We start from the raw sequence: 27,815 nt of genomic DNA, 5'->3' as shown, positions 1-27,815 counted from the left end.
TAGAGCAGAGCGTTTTAAGGGTGGACGACCCAACGCAGTAGTCGACAGTTTGACGGTTGCGCTTATTACCTGCACTCGGGGGCTAAACACCTTGTCAAAGCGACGCAGAGGACGTTGCATCGGATGGATCGACGGCATGGGAACACACATCCCTCGCAGGTGTGTGCTTAACGCGTCGCTGCTCTTTGTGCGGCGCGTGTCCTTTGATCGCGAGCTTTCAAAGCGGCGTATGATGATACGCAAGGACCGTACAAAGCTGTAGGTAAAACTTTCCGTGGAAGAATCTTCGGAAAGTACGAGACTCGAGAGCGACGCGCGCAGTGTCGGTTAATTAAATCAGCTCTTTACGGAGTTAGCAGTTCCTTTCTCGAGAAAGAAAGAAAGAGAGAAAAGCTCGGCACTCGCACAGAGTATTACAAGACACCCTGCAGTCAATCACGGTATGGAAATATCGAGACTCGCCGGCGCGCGGCATATAACAAGTTTATCGCGGGCATTAATATTTATGCGGCCGATCTTGTAAGTCAAGCTTAATCTGCGGACACGGCTCGCGTCCGCAAAGTGGACGTGTCTCGCGCGCTTTTCTCGCGAAGAAGAAGCGGAAGAAGAAGCGAAGCCCGAGCCCGAGGGGCTTCTTCTTCTCTCGTGTATACGTATACATGAGACTTTCCCTCTGCAGCAGCGAGTATGCTCGTAGTACTGCTAATTAAGTCCTACTACGGCGGAAGTACGAGCGCTTTTCTTCGAGAGATGATGGAGCAGCGACTTGAAGCCCGTGTGTGTAAGTGAATTTACGGAAACAGCAGGAGGTTATTTTAATTAGGCTTGTGTTTTGTAGGAGAGTCTTTTTCGAGGGGCTTGTAATGAGACGAAGAGCTGTGTTCGGGGAGTTTTTTTAATGGACGAGTGCGCTTCCGCGGGAGGAAATTTTCTTGAAGAGGGATTACTTTTAGTGTACATGTTTCGAATCGAAAACTGCAACCGTATGTGCGATATACTTTCTCGTAAAATCTCCAAACGATATAAACCCACCGAGCAAAGACAAATACCACGAGCCAATCGACATTTTCTCGCATGACGGCCGGGAAGACTCGAAGCAGACGCATACTCGGATCAATCCTCGGTCACCGGATCCGATGTAAGGGGAGATGAGTCGCGCCGTATCTGTCCCTCCCTATCGACGCCGGGCTATTATCATAAATACCAGAAAATCTAACCGGTTTATTCGGCCTCTAGATAACGATGCAGCGGATAAGCCTTATCATCTAGCTCTCGATGAAAAACTAGTAATGCCCCTGCTAGTGACGTTCTCGGAAAGTATTTCCAAACGCATATACAACTATCGGTTTTTGCAAGCGACTCGGCGGTGCGAGTTTCGGAAACTAATCAATGTTTTTCGCGCGCCGGAGGCAAATCGAATTTTCACGCATCGATTGCCGCCGGACTACCGACTGTTACAATGTAGTTTCCGCGGTGCGGCTTAAGCTCTCGGTTCAGCGAGTCGTTTCTCGCTTCTATACTTTGATTCGGAGCTGTGCGTTCGCGGTTTATTACACTGTTATGCGATGAACCTTGGCGTATGAACACGTATGCATCTGCCCTGTTTGAACTCAATTGCGCTGCTAATGTGAACCCCTTCGCTATTAATGAGCCTCCGATGTAGGTACATATTCGCAGAGAAGGTAACGTGTAGACTCCTACTCGTGAAAATCGGAGTTTGGTGAGCCTTTCGGAAAAATACCGAAATATAACCTGCAGATATTTACTCCTCACAGTCATACACCGAACGCGTGTATGCACTGCCCGATACATTTCCATATAAAACGCTATACTCCCGGCCCTGAAATCACAGACGAAAATAGAGGAAACAAGAGAAAGACGAAAGCGTATGAAGAATCGGCGTAAACACGTTTTAATCAAAGCATCAGCGCGATGCCAAACCCTCTCCACACTGCTGCTGTAGCAGCGGGAATAATTGAACAGATCAATATAACGCCGGCGCAGCTCTCACGAAACGAGAAATACGAGAGAGAGGGACATGCTAATATCAGCTAGCTGCCTTTTCCTCGGTCCATCTGCGCTCCGGAAACGTTTATTTCGCGTTTTATTTCCGGAGCCGGCGGCAGCGGCTGCTGCCCGGGCGAAATAAGAGGGCGTAAAAGCAGCTTCGCCTATGGGCTGATTGATCGGACGCCGCCACCTGTGTCCTTTGATTGTAGCCGGGGCTTTTCGCTATTGCTTCGCGCCGACGTGTATTTTTCGAGGGATCGCTCGCGAAACGTTTTCGGAGACGAGTGGAAAAAAAATATCGAGCGCGTATACGCTTCGATGAGAGTTAATAAAACGCGTACGTGCGCCTGTTTTTAATATAGAGACCGGTGGACGAACGTATAGCACATACGCACACGAGTTTCGTATAGAGGAGCACTGTGTACTTGTAACTCGATAAACGCGACGGTAATATCCGTGATTAAAGCGCCAGTCGGCAAAATGACGCTCGGTATAACGTGACGTACACAGCCCCGAGCAGAGTTACGCCGAGAGAGAGAAACGTGTATGTGTACGTCTCTCTTGATTCTCGTCGCGTTCACTGCGGGGGTGCGCAGGAGGTGTAGTGTGAGGCGAGGGGGAGATCTGTAGCTTTCTGCGAGATGTGTATCGCTCCGACCGTGGACGAGTGAGGTTCTTTTTTTTCTATTTTTATTAGAACGTTCGTGGACGAGAGATTGTTTGAGAGGCTGTGCGGTTGTTAAGTTGAAAAAAATAATATAGCGTGAATGAAAAATTGAAACCAAAATCAAGCGCCAGACCGAACACCACCGATTAGTCCTTTCTCCCACGTTCTTTCATCTCTTCACCCTCCGCGAGCATCTCTCCGCCTTCAGCAAAGCTAGCTCAGCGGTCCACACACTCGCGCTGACAAAAATAAAACTGTCCCCAGAAGAAGAAAATCGGAAGCGCTCGTAAAACGCAGCCTCATGAGAATTCATTAAGTCCCGCGCGCCGGCACAGCTCCGTCAACCCCCTCGTTATTCGCGCGCAGGTCCTTTTCCCACTTCGTTATTTCTCGCGCCCGCGTGTGAGCTTTATTATACACCCTTCCGCGTCGGATTACCGGTGAGCTCTCCTCTTTTTTTTCGTGAAACACTGCTTCTCGGAGATTTTCCGCCCCGGGGAGATTTATCCACGACGCGTCTGATTATCGCGAAATCGATGCCTTCGATTATTAATAGAGAGAGAGAGAGAGAGAGAGAGAGAGAGAGAGAGAGAGAGAGAGAGAGAGAGAGAGAGGGATGCACGCAGACGTCGCACAAATCCGCATTAGAGGCGAGTATATTGGAATAAGAGAGCTCGTAAATCAGCCGATGCAATACGAGGGGGGAGGCAGCAGCGCTGGCGAAGGAAACACATCTATCAAGCAGAGGAAAATATTGTGTAGAAAAAATTACGAGGATGCCGAGGCTAATAAATAGTCCCTGGGGTGCTATTTGCTGACGGATCTGTGTTCGGTATCACTGTCATTATTACCGCGTCCACGGGAAAATTACGAATTTATGATCACCGCGCTGCAGCTCGTATACGAACACGGCGGGCTATAACAATGTTGCATAAAACGCGCGTCCTTTTGCGGGATTAACCCAGATAGCCGAGAGAGCACACGCTAAGTCTCGGTATAATCCTAGTGTACGCACAGCGGTCAGCAATTTTCGATGCCCAGTAACAGCGGAAACCGATGCCCGACCATATAATACTGCAGGTCTGAAGCGCAAAATCGAGAAACCAGCCATATTGAATCTTCCTCCGCAACTCCACAGAGAGCTGAGAAAAGAAAGAGAGCACAGTAGTAGCTATCGCGTCGATAATCTAAGAAGAAACATCAGCGCGCAGGACGTAACGAAACGAGAAATTGGATTTGCCGAGGTTACACGGAATGTCTCTCACTCCGGAACCGATACCTATACACAGAGACTGTCCCTCCCCTTGAGACGCTGCAGCCGAGTTGTATATCCTCTCTCTGTGTCTGACAAAGGGAGGAAAAAAATGCAAACGGACCCGGGCTTATTACGCGTAATGTATGGCGCCGCGACGGGAATTCTAATACGCGGAGGAAGAGAGGGACGGATCTGGGCTTGTTTATTCGCGGATTTTTCGCCGCCGAGGATTTAGCCCCCCGGTGAGAGAGAGAGAGAGAGAGAGAGAGAGAGAGAGAGAGAGAGAGAGAGAGAGAGAGAGAGAGAGAGCTACGAGCCGCGAATTTAGAGCCGTGCGCCGAGGCTGTATATTTCGGAAGATTTTAGCCGAGGCCGCCGACGGATGGGGCGATGAAACAATTTGCTATTTTATGCGAAAAAGTTTCGCCCGTATAATGCATAGGTTCTAGAAAGAGAGAAAACAAATTTCAATGGTTGTAACGCACGAAGGATAGAAAGAGAGGGAGAACTGAAAAACGCGATGCCGACATTAAACACGGCGCCGTAATCCATAATGCACGCGAAGCAATGCTTAAAACAGAAAATCCGTTATACCCCCTCGTCGTCTCCCTGCATAATGCATAATCCGACCCAAAAGTGTGTGTGTGTATCTGTATATAATTCGGAATCAATAAAGAGCCGTCGCTGCCTTTAAAATCAGACCACGCGCCTGTGCAATCATTATTCATTAAAACGACCAGCTATACTCTCACGCTGATGGTAGTAGTAGTCCATTAACGGGCGACGAAAGAAGTATCGTCGCCGAACATGCGAAAAACACGCATCGAACCAACGGGGATTGATTCGCGTGACGTACGTATTTACAGACAACAGCCGTAAAGCATCGAAAGGTTAAAGCAGGCTCAAAGGGTCAATCACGAGGACTTTAACCTCGTTGAAAAGAGCAGCAAAATGGGACGTAGCCAATCGATGCTTCGCGTACAAAGGGATGTACTCTCGAGAGCCACAGAGATCGGATTTAGCCCCTCTGCGCTTCTTCTCGTTTCTTATATACAGCTCGCGTGTTCCAATTACCAATATATCCAGAGCTCATTTCTCCCTCTATGTACTGCACTGACCCGAATTAAAAATCACTCCACTACACTCGGTTCGTTATATTGTTTCAAGCGAGTATATGAATCGGCCGTTTACCCAGGGCGTAATCAAAAACTCGGCGCGGAACAATAACACGACTCGCTCTAATCACGAATTCCGCAGCGTCAGCTCTCTACTGCACGAAACAATTATGCAGAGTTTATTCCAGCGACTACTTTGTTTACACTCAAAACACGAGTCGAGCATATATTTCCTACTCTCTCCTGGAATCAAAATTAACGGCGCGTATTTCTCTCGGGCTCTTTGCAACGCGCTGCAGAATCTTTGAATTTCCCGGGAATTCGCTCGCTGCGCACAAAGAGAGGAATTTCGGAATCGCGTCTTTGCGCACTGCAGAGGACGAAAGACGGGTTTTCACAGGGAACAGCTAGGGGATAGTTTTTTAGCTTAGCGAATAATTAATCCCGGGATTTTATTCGTATACGTATATTCCGTTTCGTCGTTCTTCATTAGCCCACTGGTTTTTCCTCCTCTCGGATTCACTTTTCCAGCCCCTGTACGTACGCGTGATCAGTTTATCTTTCTGTATCTCTCGCCCTCTCTGTTCTCTCCAACGCCCGAGCCCTTCTCATTTCGCCAATCAATCCGACAAATGTCTTGTGAAGAGAATCGAGTGACGTGACAAAAAGTCATTCGTGCGTGAAAAAAGGAACGCAATCGAACGCGACATATGTTACATTTTTGCGTTTTTTTCTTCGTCGGTCGTTCTAGCACACGTAGCTTTTCACTTTGCGGAGAGCGAAGAAATTCGTTTTTAATAATTCGATCGATTCGGTTCTTTAGGCTATTTTCATTTTTAGCGATTTGTATAACCGTCGATTGTTGATATTCTTGACGTTATGATTCGCACGACGCGATTGATCCGTTAAACTATTCATTAGACTATATTAACTAGCTGGTCTTTAATTTTAAAGGCGTCTATAATTCAAGAAAATTACCACCGTTAAATCACAAAAGAATAATACGGTGCTTCAATATTGCTAAAACGATTTTATACACGCCGAAATATACGTTTTTTTTTGCACGAAGAAAACATAAAATTTTTCTCTCTTACAAAGAGTTTAATAAGAAGTTCACGAGCCCGTGGAGTGAAGCCATAGCCGTATGCGCTTTTTGACGAGCCATTCATAAATGATGACGGTAGTAAAATTTTACCGGCAGTTTAATATGTTTCCTTAGCTAACCGGCGAACGATACGCCGTAAATTTTCGGAGGAATATACTCCCGAAATTGTTTGCAGTTCGAAACTCGATAAACGAGATCTCTATACTGCCACGTTATTTTTTATTTTATTTTTTAATCAAACCCATCCACCGGAGCACATCAAAGCATCGGGTAATTAGCGTAATAGCAGGATATACGAAATCCGCGTCAGGCGCGTCGAACAAAAAGCTGGGGCACAATACAAATTAGCCGAAGCAATCAATTGATCGACGCGTCGTTCGTGTATTACACTCGTATGGATGAAAAGAAGGAGGTCGAAGCGAGTTTCTGAAAAGAGGATTTTTTTCTTGTTTATCAGGCTTTTTCCGAGGTGCTTCAGAATTTCCGGTGAAATACGGAGTGTGCTGTACATACAGGCACGCTATCATCGAGGGTGTAGCAGTATCGAAGATTACGTCGCGTATTCTATATACGTGTACATGAAAAGCAGAGATTGATTATCTTCACGCAAAGTCGAGCGGAAAATCCTTTACATCCTTTACGCACATGTGGCAGTTCTACTTTCGCATTGTTACAGCATAATACAGCCCTGCAGGTTCAAGAGTATTTAAAGGTCAGGGATAACAATAGCACACCTGAATATTGATTATCAAAGACGCAGCGAACATTAAAAAAAAAAAAAATACACTCCATACACAACTTCGAGATCGTTCGGACTGACCCATATACCTGTGTATAGGGAGCCGTAAGTAGACTCGTAAATTACGCATCGGAAAATCGAAACTAAAGCTGATGGGCTGCGGCGGCGGTGGCGACGGCACAATGTCGAGAAAAGTTTCCTCGTACCTTATTTAACTCGAAGGGATGATGGCATCGCGTATATACACAACTTTGCTTTTATTATGCACGCGCTCGCGGGTAGAGCTATTCTAAACGGCTTATCGATGAGTTTGGCGAAAAATAGTACACCTATAATCGAACTAGCGCGTTCGACTCTATTAAAGTAAAAATATAGCGAAAAATCAAAGTGGAAATATCGCGTTTCTTTTATAATTCTTTCGGGAGAGCTCAAACAGAGCTCTTATCAGCGCTTCGTTTCCTACGGTCAATATTGAAGTCTCTAACTCCGGGGTACAAGAGAAAACTCGCGGATAATTTGAAACAGTGGAAGCGTCGGGAGCAGCATTAAAAATTCTACTTCCGCGCCAATTTATCGGAGCAAAAGAAGAAGAAGAAGAAGAGAGAAAGAAAGGAATCCGTCTCGCCGAGCAATTCTCGGTACGTATACACACGCGCACAGCCGACCGGCAAACCCTCGCGCACAATGCTCCCCTTTCGTCCTTCAAGGACAATAATCCAGTCGGCGGGTATTCTCTCCTTGTAAATCTCAAAGACACTACCTGTACACGTACACACACGTATACGCAGGGATACTCACGTGCCGGCGTTCATAATTCAGCGGCATACACTGTGTGCCCACAGCCTTCTCCTCTCTCTCTCTCTCTCTCTCTCTCTCTCTCTCTCTCTCGCTCTCTCTCTCTATCTCTCTCTCTCTCTCTCTCTCTCTCTCTCTTTGTGATCACGTTTTTTACTTCTTTCTCTCACACTGTATATACTGAACAGCCGCACTTCACAAACACACAGACACTGAATTACATTCTCTCAAGCGACGACGCACTTCACACCGGCCTGTACATGCTATAGCCCTCGCTCACTACATTCTCTATCACACACGTGCCGGAAGAAGAATAAGCAGCGCAGCGCGATCAGCTCACGAGCGTGCGCGCACACAGCGGCAGCGTGTCTCGCCCTGTACCCGTCCAGGGAAGTACTGAGCCGGTTCTCTCTATCCCAGAGCGCGCAGGGGTGCAGGCTTGCGCGCGCAAAGAGAGGGACGGAGAGATTTGTAAGGGGCTATGCTGCGCTCTCGGGGGTGGGGAGTGTGTAGCACAACGGTGTAGAGAACGAAACAAAGAAGGGGCTGCTGCTGCTGCTGCACGTGTGTGTGTTTGGTTTGCGGTGTGGACGATCATGAGGACGATGATGATGGTGCTGGAATGTTGTTGCTGAGGTTTTTTTTTCGGAGTTGGCGGAAATCAAGTTATTACCGGCCGGAAACGAGACGGAAATGTAGAGGAGGATTTCCATGGGCTTGGAATCGGGTCGAGCGGGACGCAAACGTCGGCGTAATTTCGAGATTAACGGCTGAAATTAAACCCCCAACGTCTTATTTATAATTTCCCGCTCCGAGAGGACTCCCGGAACTTCATCGCCGGTCCGGCTCTCTCGGGAGAAATGAAACACGGATTTTGCGAACCTGCAACGAGTAAAAAGTTATACATGTACACGAGATATGAAACATTGAGAAAAAAAGTTGCACCTAGCCACTCGATCCCATCCCAGCCCATAACAGAGAGCAGCTTCGAGAGAGCGCACGCGGCCGGGAGGGTCTGCGCGCAGGCGTCGCTCTCGGGGGGGGCTGACAACCCCGGCGGTCAATGTCACCGGGCGGGGGAGTGTACTCTCTTTCTCGCCAGACCGCGCGCCGCCGCCGCGCGCACAAAACATAGCTCAGCCGTGCACCAGTTGCTACAAGGCTCGAGAGCTATGCGAGAGTCTGTCTGTATAGGTGTAAGTCGCATGTGTATACGTGCATATAAGACCGCGCCCGGAATAACGCAGGATAAGATGCTTAATCGCGTCGCGCGCGCGTCTTATATGAGGCTGAGGGATAATGCCACGTGCGTGGGTTCGTGTACCTTTCTTCTATATCTTCGATGCTGGATGAAGGAGGGAGTATCGGAGCTTTCTTTTTTCTTGCGGTGTCGAGGCGGGAAAGTTTTCGAGGTTGTTGCTGTTGGGATTGTGCAGGGCGGTGAAATTGGAGGAGTTGTTATGATGAAGTGAAACGGTTGATTTGTTCGTTTAAATAAGTTGAAGAATTTGGTTATCGTTCCGTTACAAACAATTTTCCAAAATTGTATTTTCCTCTATACAAAACTACATCTCGAAATTTGATTATTTATTCTCCAGCACACCTCAACCGCATTCTTTACATTTTCCACCCTCGCTTCTCCACCTTATTTAGCCTAAGCCCGGGCGTGACACCAAAGATATACCCGGCACAGCGGTATATATTATATGTATAGATATACACACGCGGTTAATCGGGAAAAGTGCCGCGCGCAGCCTTGGCTGGGCGAGAGATAAGAGAAGATGCACGCGTCGACTCCTTTTTCATTTTTTTTTTTATCTCCGACCGAGATAGTTTCGAATAATGAGGGGGCGCGTGCGAATAATGCGCCAGGGGATAGAGAGAAAGCGCAAACGATACCGAGACAGACATATTTTTTTTTACTTGAATTGTTAGGGTCATGTGGTCTTTCCCCGATAGATGGAATTTATTTTGTTTGAATAGGGATTGTGATAAATGCTAATGTTATAGAGAGAATTAATATGTTGCAAACTTGAACTATTCGTCGTTCTTATTAAATTTTGAACAATTTCCCGGAGACCGAATTCCTCGCATACCTCCCGAGAGCCCCAGCGCGAAATTTAAAAAAATGCCATAGAACAGATTCTTAAGGCGAAAAATGAAAAATTTCTCTCCGACATCCAAAAAAAGAAGACTATATCGATCAGCGAAAGAGATACCGTCACGACGAGCTGCTAGATTTTCTATCTACGCCGAACGTCGCGCTATTATACCAGAGACGTTGGATAAAAAAAAGAGAGGAAGAAGAAGAGCAAGGGAACGAACTCGAGTGAGAGAGTCAGCGAGACCTAATCTGGACGGGAGCGACAAAGTAGAAAGATCATAAAACGGGAGAGCGTGCGCCGAAGGGGGAAAAACACAGAGGACGTGCCTGGCGCTTCGGCCGGAAAAAAGAAGGAAAATATTAGGAGAGAAGAGAGGAATTATGAAGGAGGGAAAAGGAGGATTATTTTCGATTTAATTTTTAATGCTAATGCCTTACGAGATTCTGCCGGGTATTACGGAAAGGAAGGAAGTAAGCTTATTGACAAATTTCGCTCTAGGGAGACAGTTTCTTTTTTTCAATTTTTGCCGAGTAAAGCTAGCGTGGAATCTGCGCGTTTTTACCGGTAAAGACAAAGCTCATCGGAATATAGATCGAAACAAAGCCTCTGAAACGTAAGCAGAGAGAAAATAAATAATAATAGCAATATGGGATTAGCAGAATTAGTTCTCAACTTCGAATATCGCGAAACAACGGCGCAATCTTCACTGTAAAAACTCGCTGCAGGCAAAGACGAGAAATATGATAAACAAAGAGGCGCTCTATTCAAATTCAACCCTCACGATAAACCGCAGCTCCGCGGATCGTCCTAAAAAAACGTCCGCGTCGAGGCAAACCTTCTCCCGCGCTTCAAGAGAACCTCATCTCACCCTCGGCAATACGAACAATTCGCGCCGAGACGCGCAGTTCCGCACTCACACACAGGCGAAATATCGAGCGCTAGGTATCCCCAGGAAGGAAGAGACAGAGGGACAAAAAGCAGTAGCAGCAGCGGCAGCGCTCGTCGGAGAATTTAATGGGCCGACGGCGGGAGGGACGACGATAAATTCGGCAAGTGGCTCTGCGCGACCTGCCAGAGGCAGGCTTCGATTAGGTCGGCTCGGTACCTACAGAAAGCCAAGCGATAAGTCAGGCGCGCGAGCGTGGAATCTGATTTTTCGATCCGACGCGAGCTGGCTTCGAAATTGAGTTTTTCTCGAGAACGATTCGATTAAAAGGTCGAGCTCTCTGGTGTCGATATATGGTTATAGAATTGTTATACAGTTTGCGCGGATGAAGAATGAATTTCCCGTTTCTTATGAGAGAGGGTTGCCGGTGGTTAACGTAGTTGAAATTTTACGTTGCGCGCAGAGAACGTTGTAATAATATTTCTGAAGTGCAGCATAAACGATTGTAGTTGGCAAAGTATAGCTGTAAGAGAAGGTATAAGGGCGGAGTGAAAGTTTTTAAAGAGCTATAAGTCCAACCGTCGTATTTATGACTTAAGTTGAGTTCTCGTGTATCGGCGACACTTTTTCGCGCATTCTTGAGACTTGGGAAAACTTCACGGCGTTCGTAAATGTGGAAATAAAAGACGATTGCCTTTTTACGGCGTGGATACGTTCAATTTGTCTGATCTTTCAACCGAAAAGTCACGATTCTTCAAAATTATAAGCACGTGAGTGATTCGCAGTTACTTTTACAGTTAGTAAGATTCGCATCATAAGTGATAAGTATCAATTTGTTTACAGGTAATTGAAAATTCCAACGATGAACAGAACAGAGGAACGTCAGTTCGATTATCCCGATTACGTCGCGTGGATTTATATAACCTACGCAGTGCTTTACTTTATTGTGTTGATCTTCGATTTTTTTGGGAAGATTAGCGAAACTTTTTCGACAAATACGCAGAAGTTTCACACATTCAAGAAATTTATATGTTCCTATTGATTATTGGAGTTCGACAGAGCGATAAATTTTCTCGTCCATGCAAGTAAACAAATTGAATGCTTTGTGAGAATACTTACCCCTCTGCGGAACGTGTGCGGCAGGCGAAGAGGACTCGAGTTCAATGTCACCACGATTTTTCACAAAATTCCAGTCGTCTCTCAATTTCCTCAATTTTTCCTGCAATAGTAAAATATGATTTAACAACCTCTAGTTTGTAATACTCTTATTTGTAATACTTTCACTCGTCGAATAAATATACTATGCGAATGAACAATTTCAAAAAAATTGAATAATATTGATGAAAACTGCACGTACTTGAAGCTCGATGGAGACAGTCTGCTTCGCCGATTCGCATTCTTTTTCTAGGTTCGTATAATTTTCCAATACGTCTTTCACTTCCATTTGGCGATCTTCCACACTTGCCTGCAATACGGAGAACAAATACAAATGAAAATACATATTTTAAAAGCAGCACAGTTTTCTGCTTCACTTAGGATTGCCGCACAAAATTTACCGTGATTAAATTAATGAAAAGCTAAAATAATTTTCAATTAACTCAGCAAGTGCTTCATTTTCATCAAAAAGCACTTTCCTATCTTCCCAATTAAGACGAGTTTACTTTGAATTACTTTGGAACAACTTTACAACAACTATCGCAACGAAAATTCAAAATTGTTTTCTATAAAAATTCGACGCGAGTATCCACTATCTAATTAATTCGGCAAGTCCGCGAGAAGCAGCATTGGGCGAAATGAACATGCGGGAGCGTAGAATGCCATCAGCCGTCGAGAGGATCAAGAAGGGCTTTGCCACGACGGCGCCGTACCATTATGTTCTCAATAGCCTTGATGCGCTCCTGTTGAGGCAGCTCACGTGAGATGCTGAGCCTCGTGCGAGTCTCCATCACCCAGGCCATAACGCCGTCCAAACTTTGCACGTACTTCTTGAGAGAAGTCAATTTGCTCTCCACGTACTCACGGTGAGACGAGATGCCGACGTGAGCCTGTAAAATTGAGGATCGCCCCAAGCGAATTTCGTTAGTTGTTGCGAATTTCGAGGGATAATACGGGTTTAATTTAATATCAACCATCTATATATACCCACCTTCTCTAGATTACTGATTAGTTTATTGCACTCTTCGTCGCTGACGGCGGAGCTTTGCTGACTCTTCAAAGTCTGTATTTCCTTTATTTGATCGGACAATTCTTTTTCTCTTGCCTGCAACATATCAACAATAATGATCATAATGGAAAAAAAACAAATCTCTGCCAACGTCAGTCTTTTTATTACATCGAGGAAATCCTTTTCACTCGATCGGCTCCATTCATCTCGACATTGTACCATTTCGAACTGTCAGCAACATGCACACACAACTCCGACATTCTATCCAAGCCACAGACACGTCATGCAACCCTCCACGTCCGCAGAATCGTTCAAGGTTAACCATCCCTTTCAGCAACCACCATCGATTTCCCATATCGCCTGCACCTCCGACATTAAAATGACGAGAGCGAGAGAGCGAGAGTTCATCGATCGAGCGAATTACAAGCTGCACGTTCATTACTGACTATTTAAGGCCAATCTAAAGTTAGGCTATCATCAAATGCGCGCGAGCTAGCGGAGAGAGAGGGAGAGTCGGTTAAAGGTGGACCAACGGAGGAGATAACTTCTATTTCGAGCGGACGACTCGTCTCCGGGCCGGCCTGTCCGTCCGCGCGTGCAAAACGAAGCCGACCCCGCTGCGGTTGAGCGACGGCGTCTTGAGAGAAGTTTCGGTATACATGATGGGTAGCGTGTGTTGTACCAAATCAGCGAGTGCGTTTGTGTGTCGGTGCGGAGTCGCGTAATAGCTTTCTTGGGGGGCTTTCGCCTGTTGGATGTGGTGATGGAGATTTGTTTGATAATTTTGCGGAGGAATTTATTTGTGTTTATTATTTAATTTATCTATGAATTCAAACCCAATTTCACTGGTTAAGCTTCGTACTAAAATAACAATTTTTTTTTCAAAATATGGTATAGCATATACGCAACATAGTATTATTAAAAAGTGCATTGACCTAACACCGAAACAAACCTAAAAGTAAATAAAAGCAGTCAATTGGCACGCAATCAAAACTTAATCAACAAAGCTCTCCCAAAATACCAGTCAAAACAAAAGCAGAAGCCGTGTGTACGCCAGTAGCAACACAACTCACCTTGACCATCGACAATCTAATCGACAGTGAAGTATCATCGGAGGGATTAGCCGTGGAAACGAGCAGCGAGTTCACCTGGCTCACCAAATTATTACCTCCGTCCAGAATCTGCTTGGCACTTCTCTGCTTACCCATGACTCCGGACCTGGCGAAACGGGATCGCAGATTTCTCTTAACTCGAGTCAACATTATTACGTACTGCTCTCGCGCAATTTTTCCAAACTCAGAAAAGAGACGCGAAAGAGAGAGTGAAGACAATCCCGACAACTGTCTTTCGTTAATATATGCGTAAGAGCTTCTCGTCGTTTGTACGTGCGCGGGGTTACGTTCGAGGCATGCTGATGCGATCAGCAGTCGTCGCGAGGCTCGCTGCAACTGAAATAGCCCTCGGAGAAGGAAGTCGTATTTTCCGCGGCCAACCGGCGGCCCTACCGCGAGTCGTCTTCTTTCTCTCTTCTGCGTGTACAGCACACTGGGGCACCGCGAGACGAAATGACACTTTACGTGGCATCGTAAACACAAGCGTGTGCGCGACTTCCCGGGAATTTTGCGAGCTCGTGGATTCTTTTTTGCTGCAGCGAACCGAGTTTAAATTTAGGCGCGGAGCATTCTTTTGCGAATATGTGGGCTGACGTACGCGGACATGTGCGTAGGGTATTACGTGGTATGCGGTAATCACGGAATCTCATAATTGGATTTTCTCGTAAGAGATATACCGGGTTTAATTTAGAAGGGTAGCGCGTGTAAAAATTGTGACTTTCATCATGACCGTTGTAATATTTGATCTAATTTTTAATAAAAAAGTGCGAACCTGCTTTTCTGAATATTCCAATCGGTGACGAAGCTCTGCCACCTTGCTTTCAAATCATCGATGACCCTCTGCCAATCCTTGACGTCCACAGGCGAGGATCTGTTCGTTATATCGGCCATTGTCGCGCTAATACCGTTAAGAGTCTGCAGCATCCTCGGTATTTCGTGGTCCAGTTCAAGCATCCTAGCCCTGTTAATCTTGCTTTGTGGATTGGCTGCTACCTCCTTCATGCTCACCTCCATCTTCAATAAGCAGTCGTCAAAGTTCCAGCAAGAGTTTCTCAGCTCGTTGAGTTTCTCGTTGCACTTAGCCCAACGGTTGTAGCGCTCGATGTAAGCCTGGTTCACCATCGTCCACTCTTTTTTGAGGTTGTCGTTGTGCATGCGCGCTTGCTCGTTATCCACAATGCCCTCCCACAGGTAGTTCATCTCCTCGACGCTTGGTTTCAAGATACTCAGTGCACTGCTTATCTTCTTTAGACAGTCGTCCTGGTCACTGAAAAGCTCGAAGTCCTTGCCACTGAGGGGTGTGGAGTTGAGGGACTTGGCGAGCGTGGCGATGGCTTCGCGGATCTTGGTTGCACGCACGACAAAGTCTTGAACGGTTATACCACCGACAGGCTAGAATAAACATAGTTATTATTCAATCAAATTTTACCTTGATCTTATTATCTAATTTTCAAATTATTCTCTCACCAGTTCGACTTTCTTATCCGAATGTTGTTTATCCTTATCCTTGCTACCGCTGAATCTCTTGAACTGCGAGCTGATCTCTTGCCACCTGCTGTTAATAGTATAAAACGCGGTCTCGTTGTGCCCGACATGCAACCTCTTCAGTTCCTGCTGGTGCTGCGTGAGCCTCTTGATCTGTTCCTGCCTCGCATCGAATTCAATAGTAAAGGCTTCGAGTTGACCCTCGTAATTATTAGCTTGTTCTAGCTTCTGCGGCGCTACGCGGAACCAGTCCTCCAACTCGGCGGTCAGCTGACTGTAGGCACGGAGAGAGTCCTCAGCCTTGAGGGCCTGACCGCGTTTCGTCTCGCACTCCTGCATCACCTGATGCCACTTGCCACGCAGTTTGTCCTGGTGCTCGCGTTTGATCTTCTCGGCTCGAGATGGGTCGCTCGCGTGCACTGTCATAACTAGGCCATCCCCTCGACTGATGAGAGTCGCTGCGTCCGGTGCTAGGCAGCTTACTTCGCTCTTGAGAATCTAAAAGAAATTCTTAGTTTTTATTACATTCAATAAAATAAAATTCGACTGAGTGGATAGAATACGCACCTCAAGACGTCTAGTCGGGTCCTTTTCGTTATTGACACCACCAACAGTCAATAGCATGATATCCATTCTATTAAGCATATGCTGAGCTAAATCTTCAAACTCGATGATTTCTCTCTCTAAGGCTGCTCTAGAAACTCGTCCAGTCCTTGACGGTGATTTCTTCTCATTAAAAGCGCCACGTTCCTGTGCGTTGCTCGGCGCACGTTGTTGTGTCTTTTCTATTTCAATCTGCGTGACACAAAACGTGCATTTAATCTCGTTCACGAATTATAATTACTTTTGCAAAGGGTTAGTTAGTAAAGCTTATAAATTTAAAAACACACTCTTGTATAGAATGCAATATAAAGAAGCTCAAGGCAGACCTACAGCACAATAAATTAAAGTTTCGAAACTTTCAATTAAAATAAAGCCGGCTCGTAAAATAGGACAGTTTCAATCCGCAACTTTCGATAGCTCCCACGCGAAACTCTCGATTCCGTTTTCATCGTCCTTTGAAGAGCTCAGGGCCAGCAATCGTCCAACTCGATTTCCGCTTGAATACACCAAGTGCTTCCCTCCCAACCCCCGAACTCGTTCCATGCTCTCGACAATCGTACAACTTTGCTTCTATCCGTTCGCTGGCTGTCGACTACCGGGCAATAAACGGACATCGCTAACTCAGACTGATTGTTACGACAAGCCATTTCATTGATATTCGCGAGATAATCGTTTGTTTCACGCGAAAAGAATTGCGCCTGGGCATATACGTCTTTTTTTTACTTATCGATCGTAACCTATTTCAAAATTATTTTCTGCAGTAACTTTCTTTACTAAAATACTGTTAAACAGGAACTTATACTGGAGGACTTCCTTGAACTTCCTCTAAACAACCAGTATCTCAAGCCACAGCCAAACATCCTCCGAACTACCTTATCCAAGACATCCTTTCCCCCCGTTTCCTTGGCTTCATCCCCGTTAGCCTCTCCCTCCTCTGAACTCGAGCTTCCCACGTCGATCTCCGTATCGTCGGAGAATATCAGCACATCGTCGGTCTCCTTGTCGCTTCCGTAGAAGCTATCGCAGTCCTCGCGGATCTCCTGCACTTTCGTCCTCTTGGGCACCGGTGAGCCCTTGGCGAAGGTCACCTCCTTGCCACTCGTCACTTTTCTCCTTACTCCGCCGTCGTTGCTCTCGAGATTTTTCGTTTCTTGTGGCGCTGGTCTGCCGTTGGACGAGGTGTTTCCGCCGTCGTCGAGGATCAGGTACTCGGCAACGCTCTGAGTGTCTATGCGAGTCTTTGTGACTTGTGGAGTAGAGGTGACTAGAGGAAGCTTCGCTTTTTGAAGGAAACTGGTAGGCGACTGTTCGAGAGCTTCGTCCAGGAGGTCGGACAGGTCCTTTTGATCGCTCTCGGTAGAGGTGTTGCGTTTGAGAATGGAGACGAGCTCTTTTTTCGTAGGGGCGATTATTTCTTCAGTAGACGACTTGATCTCATCCGGATCGTCCGTGTCGACAGACTCGGGCTCGGTTTCTGTGTCTTCGACTATCTCTACACGTTCAACTACCTGTACGCAGACATTGTGAGGGTCAGTATATGTCGTAGCTCGTGACTGATCTTCCGCTTTATTAATTCTTCGAGAGACTCAGTATAATATGTAGTAAAGGTATTTCCGTAAAAGGCTTCGATCTTCCGAAGAATCCAGAAAGCGGAGGCCATCGACATCTAAAATCCCTTCGTTTATACCTGTGGCACCTGCTGGACACCAAAGTTAGCCCTCGGCAGGACAACTCTATCGTTACTTGTCGCCGCGACAGCTTTGACAATTTCCATCTCTTTGACTTCGACCATCTGGCAGTGGTTCTCTAGGTCACTAACATCAGCCATCTCCTGAGGCGACGTTTGCAACGTGTTGCTGGACACTTGCGAGAAGAGTCGACTGTTCTTCGAAAGGAAGAACTCATCCTTGTCCAAGTCCGAGACGTTGACGGATTCGTCCTCGTCTTCTGACTGACGATTGTACTGTGACGTCTGTACGACGTCGGGGATAGAACTCATGTTGAGTCTGCGTCGAACTGTGCGACTTACGTCGATTATACGAGTTCGATCGTTACTTGATTTGGCCGAAGATTTATGGCTGCGCATCGTTGGTTCAATGGGCGATGATTCTGGCGTCGTTGTGCTCGTGCCTGTTTCGATGCAGAATTTTAGTCGACGTGCGCGAACTTGCTACTTCTTGGGCTCGACTTGTCATTTTACGCATTTGAACATTTTAACTCTCTTAAAAATATAATATCAATATTCCTACAATGACAATTTAAAATTCACACTATTTGTACATGTATAGTAGTTATAATCAAATTATCTCAGGGATATACTAAACTCGGTGCACCACAGCAATGATACTATAAATTACACTCAAAAAAAGAATAACAACATTGACAAGTGCCAATACACTGCATCAACAACAGCAAAAAAAATTCAAAAACACATATAATATTAAATATCCGCGAATATATCATAGCTACATTAATTACACATCTATTGTAATATACATCTCTAAGGGGGGAAGTCTATGACTATGAAATGTGTGTTTCAACAGAGAATGAGTTTGCGAACCAGGGCGTGCGGTTGATCTGGCGCCGGCGGCGTTGTTGTCGTCGAAGGCCGGATTCAAGTAGCCTATGCCGTACATGTCTTCTCTGTCATCAGCGAGAGCTCCTGAACCCGTCGCTGCTCCTGAGGGCTGCATCGTAGCGCTGCGATTGTCTCTCCCCTTGGGCGACTCGCTCGTCGTCGTCTTAGAGCTAATTAACATGTTATCTGTGATCCTGTGGATCCATTCCTGCGAAAAGACGACACAGAGCGCGTAACTTGCGCGATTCTCTTGGACTCACTCACACATACTTGTGATGTACTGAAGGAATTTCAAGAGTGAAAACAGCTATTGACAATTCAGCTATATTTACATTGCCGAAATGGTATCGCGATTGATTAAAAAGTTTACAATGAAATCACTCAACTTTACTATTTTGTATTTGATATTATTAACTGATCTATTTCACATGTAATTATGCACTATATTAGTAACGATACATATGACACATTGCGAAATTTAAAAATCCAAGGCTAACTATTTACACCATAATATAAACTTTTCACATTTTTGTAAGTTATAAATAATGAAATAAAAGCAAACGCTTTACTCTGTAAAAGACAAATTGCTTGCCTTGGAAATACCGGCTGCGTATTTTCACTCAGGAAATTTAGAGTTGAATTTACAGGCGACAAGCAGCGTCACACGGTTAAAGGCGGAAAACAGCGTGCGTTAGAGGAAAGGAGAGAGTGAGAGAAGCTCTGGCTATGAAAATTCTTTTACCGAGGATAAAATGTGTGTATCACAAATTTTATAAAAAGTATATTCGATATTAAACTTTCGTTCAAATGGATTTCAAACATTCAATATATTTCTTTACTACATTTTAATATTTACTATTTGTTGAAGTGCAATATTGCTGCATATCTTCTATTAAACATTTTTGAAACTTGAGTAATGCGTTTATCTACTTTTCATTTTTTGCGTAAAAATGAATTTCCTTATCGATGCATTTTATAAAAATCATGTGAAAAAACAAATAAAAATACTACTTATATTTTAGTAAATATAACGAGAAACATGCTTAGTTAATAAACGAGATAAAAGGAAATGTCTATGCCAGATAAAACGTAGGGTAGAAAGCCATTTGAAAGAGTAGGAATCAGAGAAAAGGGCGGGAAGCTGGAAACGTTTTTTCGCCGGGGGGATGGAAAAAAAAATACAATTCGCAAGCATTTTCGGTTTAAAACACCGCCGGCACTTTCGCGCGGACGGCTGTATATCCATCACCAATGCATTCACCGGCTATTTTGCTTTTTCCGCTTTGCGAGTGTCCTCCCTTTTTTGTGAAGGGTACAACAATTGGCGACAGACACCGAAGGGGAGAGACAATGTTACATATCCATATGCGTATGTCGTACATAACATTTCATGTGTTGCTGACGAGTCTTTTTTGCGTTTTGCCGGTGCCGAAGATATCACACACTGTGTATTATGCGCTAATAATCCTGAAGGGTGGGCACATGGGTACAAACATTCGCACGTGTGCAGGAGCGTACAGAGAAAAAATTACAAGCGGAGAACTCTTGGATAAGGTTTTGTTTTCGCACACGACTTTTAGAGCTTCTAACGGTTATTACATTGTGTACATGTTGACTAGTCACATTCGGCGCGCTTTCATCTCTTTACATTTATACGTGTATGGCACAAGAATCGGCGCAACTCGCATACTCGTTCAGTCCCACTACCTTGATTGATTAAAAAAAGTAACAAAACGTGATATGTGTAGGATATGGTCTTTGATATAACACGACTATTTGGATGAATATTTTGAAAGCATATTGTTATGATTTTGCAAGTAACTTTGAGATGCTAACCTCGGTTTGTTAAATGAGCACACACGTATATTACATTGCTATAATACAAGCTACACAGATGCGAATACTGTCAATTTTATAACTCTCCGTTACTACGATCCGTACATAAATAAATAACAATCAGTCTTTACATAAAATAAACTAGCTTAGTTTAACGATACTGGTCGCTTAAAATCAAAATATTCACTAGAGGATATCATCTGCATTGTTAAAAACTATATTATCTTGATGTTTGGCGTGGCTTGAAAGTGGTTTTGAAAACGTAACCGTAACGGGAGCGATTTATGGTAAATGTTACAAAGCAGAAGCATAAGGTGAGTAAGCAAAAATAATTTAATGCGCCACAATTTATGCATAAATTTCAACGTGCAGATTATTAATAGGACTGTTTTATAAAATTATACAAGTTGAATATAAAAAGTTAAGTTTAGTGTATGTATGCAAAAAGGACTGACCTGTATTCTGTTGGAAATCTCTTCCCACCTTCTGCATACTTCGGCAACCTTTGAATAGTAAGAGTAACGCTGCAGCTGTAAAATCTTGGGTTTTGTTTCCATGATTTCAGTTTGTATTGCCTGAAAAATCAAAAGAGAAAAACTATTTAATGATATAAATACTTAAGAAATGAATAATCGACTAACGAACTTACTTTACACTGCTCGAAATGCTTGTCATTAAGTTGTTCTACTGGTACACCGTCTAACCTCGACAGTTTTTCTTCCATTTGCGACAACCAAGCATTGATTTCATCGACATTTGGTTCCTCCTAGAAAAATATTTGTCATTAATCGAAATCAAAGTAGAGCTAGCACCAAGAATCGACCCGTGTAAAATCAACAAACCTCAGATCCATTGCACTGTCTCAATCTCTTTTCTGTATAGGCAAGCCTATCGATAATATCACAGAGCTTTTCCTTAAGCTGTTCAAGATAAGATGGATCGCAAAGTTTCGAAAATTCATCCTGAGTCCTGAAGAGCTTATCCTTGACGGCGTTTAATCGTGGGATTACTTCCGTAAGTGTCTCCTACGAATGAATAACAAGATTACATAACTTAGTGTTTACGGTTTCCAAACTCATCCCGACGATATAAAAGTTTGCTGTATTGATAATAAAAATTTCCTCAATACGTACCGTGACGTAGATTGCATTCACCGGCAAATCGGGCCTGTGTCTCTGAGTATCAAGCTCTTTGTTAATACTTTCAATGGACATATTTATATAAGACATCTGTTTATACATATCGCGAGACAGTTCTAATGCAGATTCAAGATTGGACTTTGATTCGGATATCTGCATTCCAAGCTGCAAAGACAATGATTATGTAGCACCGAGAGAAATTTGAAAATATAGTAATGACTGTATATTTTTAACGGCAGGTTACCTTGTTGTACAATTCTTTCAGCGTATCGATACGTTTTGAAAATTTGTCAGGATCCGCAACGTTTTCCTCCTCAACTAACTTACGGCCAGCGACGATGATGCTTTCTATTTCGCTCTTTATTTCGCTTAAAGTTTGATAGAAACGCTGCAGATCAAAAGAAAAAAGGCACCAACTCAATTTCCATTTACATCAAACAAAGTAAATCCAGACAATGAAGCCAAACACCGACCCTAAAGCAAATTCAATGGAAACAAACAGCGAGTCGATCTCCCTTACCAAACAATGCTTCAGCTGCCTCTCTATAGCCTCGGGGTCCTCTGTGGCCAGCTCCAGCAGACAGGTCGCCTCCTCGATGCCCCTTAACTCACGGAGAGCTCGGGACAATCGAGGTTCGAGATTCGTCGGACTGCGGAACCGTTGGAACTTGCTCTGGACCTCGATGAATTTCTGGCTGATCAGGCCCATTTGCTCCTCCAAACGCTGGGCCGCTTCTTGCTTGCCGGCTTGCTTATAGCTCTCCACTTGGGCTGCCATTTCGTCCAGCGTCGATTGCTGGCTGTCCATCTCCTCCATCAACTTCTGCTAAGCCGAAACAATATAGTTATTTTTTATTTTGAAAAGTTCGTAAATTTTCGGTTCGTTAGTATGATGTATGTGCAAACCAAAATTGAGTGAAATGGTGATTTAATTTTTTAGTGCGTCATGAAAATTAGCCACTTTGCGCGTGATTAAATAAGCAATTTAATTTTGAAGAAAAATTTAGTACGCGAGACTCCGAACAAATTTTATAAATGAAAGATCGATGTTAATTAAGAAAGTTTGTTTTCGTTTCCGCATTCTCAATCAGAAAAGCCATATTTATACATATGCTTCTTTCATTCAAGAAAGTAGGATAGCAATTTGTTCGAGCCAACAAACACATATACACTTCATTAACAGTAATAATTCAAACGCGAATTGACAAGCCCAGCATCGCGATAAATTCGCTCTCTGTTAGTAGTAGTATTGCGCAATTAAAATATTTTTAAATCTCTCATACATTTCTCGAGTTCAGCGGCATTGAACAAATTCATTCGAACACCGAGCATAATAATACTCCTTTCTCGGTAATTCAATCGAGCGTAGTATAATCAAAGCACACTTGCACGCAGGCATAATCGCAACGATAATGATTGTTGGCATTTGTTTAAAAGTAAACGAGAACAACAATGAGAGAGAAAACACAGACCTGGTAGTCATGAGGCAAGTCATCGGCAGTGAGGTCACAGTCAAGTCGTGCGGTTAGTACCGAGTCTACTTGCGTTAGAGAGTGCTGAAGGGCGAGGATCCGGCCCTCGGACTGTTGGGCCTGCTTCACCGATCCCTCCAGCAGCTTGGCTCGCTCGCCGGCCTAAATGTCGATAGACAATCGAGACAAGAACACACCACCCATTTTTTTTTCTAATCACACTTGCTGAGATTCTATGAGGTTTCATTTTATTTATCTTTCATAACTGTTCAATGCTTAACTACTCTCAAACTTGAAAAATTAAACGAACTACTGAGATAATAATTATTATGAGGCAGATGCAAATGAGAGCCTGCTAAATTTCTGTTGGCGCTAAAGAGTTCTCCTACAGTCAATGTCCATTAATTGACTTATTTTGAAAGCAAATAAACTAATTGAAATGTCATGAAATGAATCAGGCGTTAAAGGGTTGATTGAAAAAATGCAATTAATTCAAACTGAATGAGTGGATTTATGTAAGAATCAAGCCAGCATTTTTAAAAGTGCCACTCATAAATTGAAATAAAGTATATTTATAATCGACTCATCCAGTTTAATAGCAAAAAATAGTCACTAAGAGATTCCAATCAAAATGATTGTGAATTTGTTAAGTGGATAAAATTCTTATTCTTTACTTTGACTTCATTATTATGATGATTGTAGATTATTAATACCTCGTTGTACTAAAATTTTATCAATGAATTAAAAGCAAATCCGATATATACTATTCAAAGAATCTTTGATCCACAACACATGCAATTATTAAAAAGCTCAATTTTGTTATTAAAGCTTTAACACTGAACTTGATAACTGACTTGATTTCCAAAGTAATTTTCGCTTGTTCGTATTAGTTAATACAAAATAATATTGCGATCTGACATTACCTGTTTATTCAAATCAGCCCACCGATTAATCAAAGATTCCACATCCGTTTGGATGGATTGTGTCATGATGTCGTTATCAATAAGCTGCTTGCCGATCTCTTGCAATTTCTCAAACCTGGAGTCTGGATGATTTCTGATATAATTCTCCAAATCCTAAAACGAATGACAAGGCATCATGAACAAAAAAGTCCTCACTAACCACAGACACCTCAACACAATTTTAAAGCCAAATTACATCAAGTTCCTCCGAAATATCTTCTGCGTCAGCTGCATTTTTGCTCGACTTTTTCAGTCTCTTTTCCAGTTTATCCAACCAGTCGCTTTCTTGGGCCACCAAAGCCCTAAATTCACCATACTCGTGACTTGCGTTCTGGAAATGCTTATATCTCTCGTAAATGCGATCAGTAACGTCGGTCCATCTGGCATTCAAAAATGTGAAACGACGGCCTAGTTCGTGCACTGATGAACCTTCAGAGCTTAGAAGTTTGTCACTGCCAAGCTCATTAAGGTTACGGAATTCCTCAACACGTATGTCTACTTTGTCTTTAAGGATTTGATAACGCGTACGAGCTTGGAAAAGTTCTACCGACGAAGTGACCTTGCCTTCGACAGGAATCTCATCCTCGAGAGCGGATAGCCAGTTTGTGAAATCCTCGATTCCATTAATAATCTGTAAGTAATTTGAATAAAAATGGTCATTTTAATTTTATTACTCATTTGAAAAATGTATATCTGCTACAGTTTAATTGATTTCCGCTTTTTATGAAAAGACCGAATAAAATGTTGCTCAATCAAATTTATTGAAACATTCGTATCGTTGAAACATAAATGTAAGTACTCGAAAATTAATTGTTACAATTTTACGTTAAAATAAATAAATCTAACTGTTCACTTTACCTCATCGTTCTTTCTCAAAGCACTTTCGTATTTATCACCCTGTACCTTCGTCTCGTCGACAATAGCATTCCACTTGTGCGAGATATTCTCAAGTTTGCCATTTAAAACGCTCGCGAAATTCGGCTCGGAATTCTCAAGCATAGTGTTAGTGGCAGTCTGCAGATTTTCTATTCTTGGCTTTGTTTTGTTGATCTCTTCGCTGAGTTCACGAACTTGTTGAAGTTTGAATTCGGTCGTTTCTACGTCTTTGATAGCAGTATCTTCTGAAATTTCCCGTAAATGCGCAACGGATCTATCTAGCCAGCCCTCAAGGCTGTTTAACTCCTCGTTAAACGTTTTCAAAGACTCGATGTCTGTAAGCGAAACGTTGTCTTAGTTTAGTTTTACACTTCACTTTTATTTAGTTTTTCATTAAAAGTATAGTGGTATTTTACATTTTCAAATTGAAATGTATGAATGTTTATATTAAATAGATACTTTACATAAAAATATTTACCTTTCGAAAGTTTTTGAAGCCTTTCTTCTAGAATAATTGGTATGTCGCTCCACTTTGTATTAAGATCTTGAAGTTCCTCTTTAATTTTCTCACCCTGAGCATCGCCATTCATCTTAGAAATAAGGTCTTGTCCAACTTTGTTCACATAGTCGAAATCTTTTTGATGAGACTTCAGAGTTGTTTGTAGTTCTACAAATCTTGTAACTTTTTCCTGCATAGTTTTTTCATATGACATGACAGCGTGTTCTGATACTAAAACGCTTTCAATATTATTGATAAAGGATGACAACGTACTGACTGTATCATTATACTTTTTAGGGGGCGTTCTATCGGCTGCACTACTTAACTCGTTTGCTCGATCTGACAATCTAAAAAAAAATTAATAAACGATTCGCAATTAGTTTTCAATAAAATTGATATTATCCTTAAATAATGTATTAAATTGTATGATTACTTCTTTAAAAGGTTATTCCAATCGGCAACAAACGTATCGGTTTCATTTTTTAGAGCAGTGATTTCATTGCCAGCTGTCTCGTTCTGTGATAATTCTGTTACAGTAGTATTCAATTTTTTAAAGCGATCATCGCAAGATTTCATGGACTTCACTTTTACCTAAAATTTAAAAAATTATGATACAATTAAAATTGTAACACTTGACTGATTAATAATTATTCAGCATCAATAAACACTTACCCTAAACAATTGAACTTGACTGTTCTCATGATTAGATTCAAACCACTTTGAGTGCCCATCAAGCATCAGTCTGAGACTCGTCAGCTCTCCTTTACACTCCTTGACCTTGGTTAAGAAATCAATCTTCTCCTTGATCTCCTTGAGTCTGGCATTCGTCGTAGACCAACAATTTTCGACGCTCTTCAGTTTTCCTTCCTCCTCGTCGAAACTTTCATTTGCCTGTTGCAGTTCCTCAACTAGCTGCTTGCCAAGCTGCAAGACCTTTTCGTATTCACTGCGGTGAGCCTCAATATCCGCTAGATTGTCCTCGTAGACGATCTTTTTCTCGTCGACGGTCAGCTCATTAAATACGCCTTCCGAACGGCTCATTTCCAAGTCTACGTAGTCGAGCCACTTGTAGAGGTTCATGAGAGACGTTTCGAATTCTTGGCGTATGGCACTATCGATTCGGCGTTTCTTGGAATCACTATGCGACGGGGACTAAAAAATTATTTGAAAAAAAAACGTATAAGTTAGAGTCAAACGACTTAAACATTTTTTATATTATGCATATAATAGCCAAATCACCATTCCAGCAAGCTCTTCTTTATGAGCGTTTCCAGTTATCGAGTCGTTGATCCAATCATTTGTAGAGCTCAGAACTACTTGAGGATTTGATAGATCACATTCGAATCCAGAGTTCGTTATCTGTGGTAAGCAATCATTTATAAAATTAAATTGACTTAAATTAAACTAACTGTAAAAGTATAATTAACAAATCCCATAAAAACTCCCTTACCCTCTGACTTTGAACTTCCATAATCTGACCGACAGCTTCGCACTGGTCCTCCAAATTCTCTAGTTTCTCCAGCATATTTACACACTCTGCACTCGACCCATGCCCTTCAAAATCTTGTATCGCTTTCTGTAGTGATCCAAGCTTCTTTTGGATCATATCCATTTCCATTTTGAGTAGTTGGAGCTTCTTGATGCGCTCAAGTACCTGACCGATTTCCGATGCTGGTGCTGCTTCCATCTGTTTCAATGTTATCTCTGTCTCGTTCAGCCAGTTAACGAGCTTTTTGTAATCATCAGTCAGATCACTCCAGAAGGAGGATAGAGCTTGTAAATTCTGACGACGTTTCTGCTGCCATTGGCATATGTGTGTCCACCGTTCACCTATTTTGTAAGATAATAAGATTAACATATTATTATATTATTGTCAACGTTTGGTTAAACTAGAAGAAATATGTCATTTATTGTTTGTATTGTACCTAGCGCTGATAGTTGATCTTCCATTTGAGCGTAGACAGTTTCGGAGTTTTCCTCGTCGACAACGACGACCATGTTTTTGAGTCCATCGACAATTGCTTGCTGGTTTCTTATATCTTCTTCGAGCTCTTGTAATTGCTTCATTTGATCTTCTAACGGCGATTTGTTCTCATGTCCTGCCATTCGTGATATCCTGTCTTCGGTCTTGGTCAGCCATTGTCGTAATGAATCCAACTGTGTTTGTTGCATTTCCATCAAAGTCTAAATAGCAGAAAAGTTATTATTAGGTGAAATATTTAGCAATTTATTGCAACTTTCTAAATTTCAAATTACGCCTTCATAACAAAGCAAGCATAGTATACACCAAGTAACATCTTTCTAATTGCAACATTCCACGCTTCAATTAGCACATGTGTACTGTGGCGGAAATATACAATTTTCACTTCGACTTTACTTTCATTTCAATACATCTAAGCATCTCCTCTCACT

General features: G+C 43.1%; 1 protein-coding gene and 1 long non-coding RNA gene across 18 annotated transcripts in view; one reads left to right on the top strand and one right to left on the bottom strand.

Moving 5' to 3' along the window:
* The window catches only part of LOC103317445 (dystrophin, isoforms A/C/F/G/H), a 218,745-nt gene that overhangs the window by 176,088 nt on the left and 14,842 nt on the right, over positions 1-27,815 (bottom strand). For 11 of the 17 annotated variants that reach the window (XM_031926602.2, XM_031926610.2, XM_031926608.2 and 8 more), the window contains 27 exons: positions 27,329-27,587; positions 26,854-27,233; positions 26,643-26,762; positions 26,076-26,555; positions 25,837-25,994; positions 25,383-25,750; positions 24,887-25,239; positions 24,225-24,659; positions 23,990-24,142; positions 23,067-23,228; positions 22,115-22,420; positions 21,839-21,982; positions 21,589-21,759; positions 21,298-21,480; positions 21,105-21,221; positions 20,911-21,030; positions 18,602-18,827; positions 17,729-18,171; positions 16,914-17,549; positions 16,006-16,233; positions 15,421-15,936; positions 14,726-15,345; positions 13,915-14,059; positions 12,824-12,937; positions 12,546-12,722; positions 12,035-12,142; positions 11,797-11,896 (listed from right to left, as the gene is read on the bottom strand). In XM_031926602.2, coding sequence (XP_031782462.1) covers positions 11,797-11,896; positions 12,035-12,142; positions 12,546-12,722; positions 12,824-12,937; positions 13,915-14,059; positions 14,726-15,345; positions 15,421-15,936; positions 16,006-16,233; positions 16,914-17,549; positions 17,729-18,171; positions 18,602-18,827; positions 20,911-21,030; positions 21,105-21,221; positions 21,298-21,480; positions 21,589-21,759; positions 21,839-21,982; positions 22,115-22,420; positions 23,067-23,228; positions 23,990-24,142; positions 24,225-24,659; positions 24,887-25,239; positions 25,383-25,750; positions 25,837-25,994; positions 26,076-26,555; positions 26,643-26,762; positions 26,854-27,233; positions 27,329-27,587 — 7,222 coding nt within the window. The remainder of the gene's footprint in view (positions 1-11,796; positions 11,897-12,034; positions 12,143-12,545; positions 12,723-12,823; positions 12,938-13,914; positions 14,060-14,725; positions 15,346-15,420; positions 15,937-16,005; positions 16,234-16,913; positions 17,550-17,728; positions 18,172-18,601; positions 18,828-20,910; positions 21,031-21,104; positions 21,222-21,297; positions 21,481-21,588; positions 21,760-21,838; positions 21,983-22,114; positions 22,421-23,066; positions 23,229-23,989; positions 24,143-24,224; positions 24,660-24,886; positions 25,240-25,382; positions 25,751-25,836; positions 25,995-26,075; positions 26,556-26,642; positions 26,763-26,853; positions 27,234-27,328; positions 27,588-27,815) is intronic. The other 6 variants (XM_031926607.2, XM_031926609.2, XM_032598541.1 and 3 more) reach the window with 4 other exon arrangements.
* Positions 11,338-12,004, top strand: LOC107980878. The gene is made up of 2 exons (XR_001728968.3): positions 11,338-11,447; positions 11,521-12,004. It is a non-coding gene; the product is annotated as an uncharacterized LOC107980878 (long non-coding RNA).

The sequence above is a fragment of the Nasonia vitripennis genome, chromosome 3 (assembly GCF_009193385.2).
Source record: "Nasonia vitripennis strain AsymCx chromosome 3, Nvit_psr_1.1, whole genome shotgun sequence".
NCBI classification, from domain to species: Eukaryota; Metazoa; Arthropoda; class Insecta; order Hymenoptera; family Pteromalidae; genus Nasonia; species Nasonia vitripennis.
The sequence above is the reverse complement of the archived record's forward strand: the minus strand, read 5'-3'. Positions and strand labels throughout refer to the sequence as shown.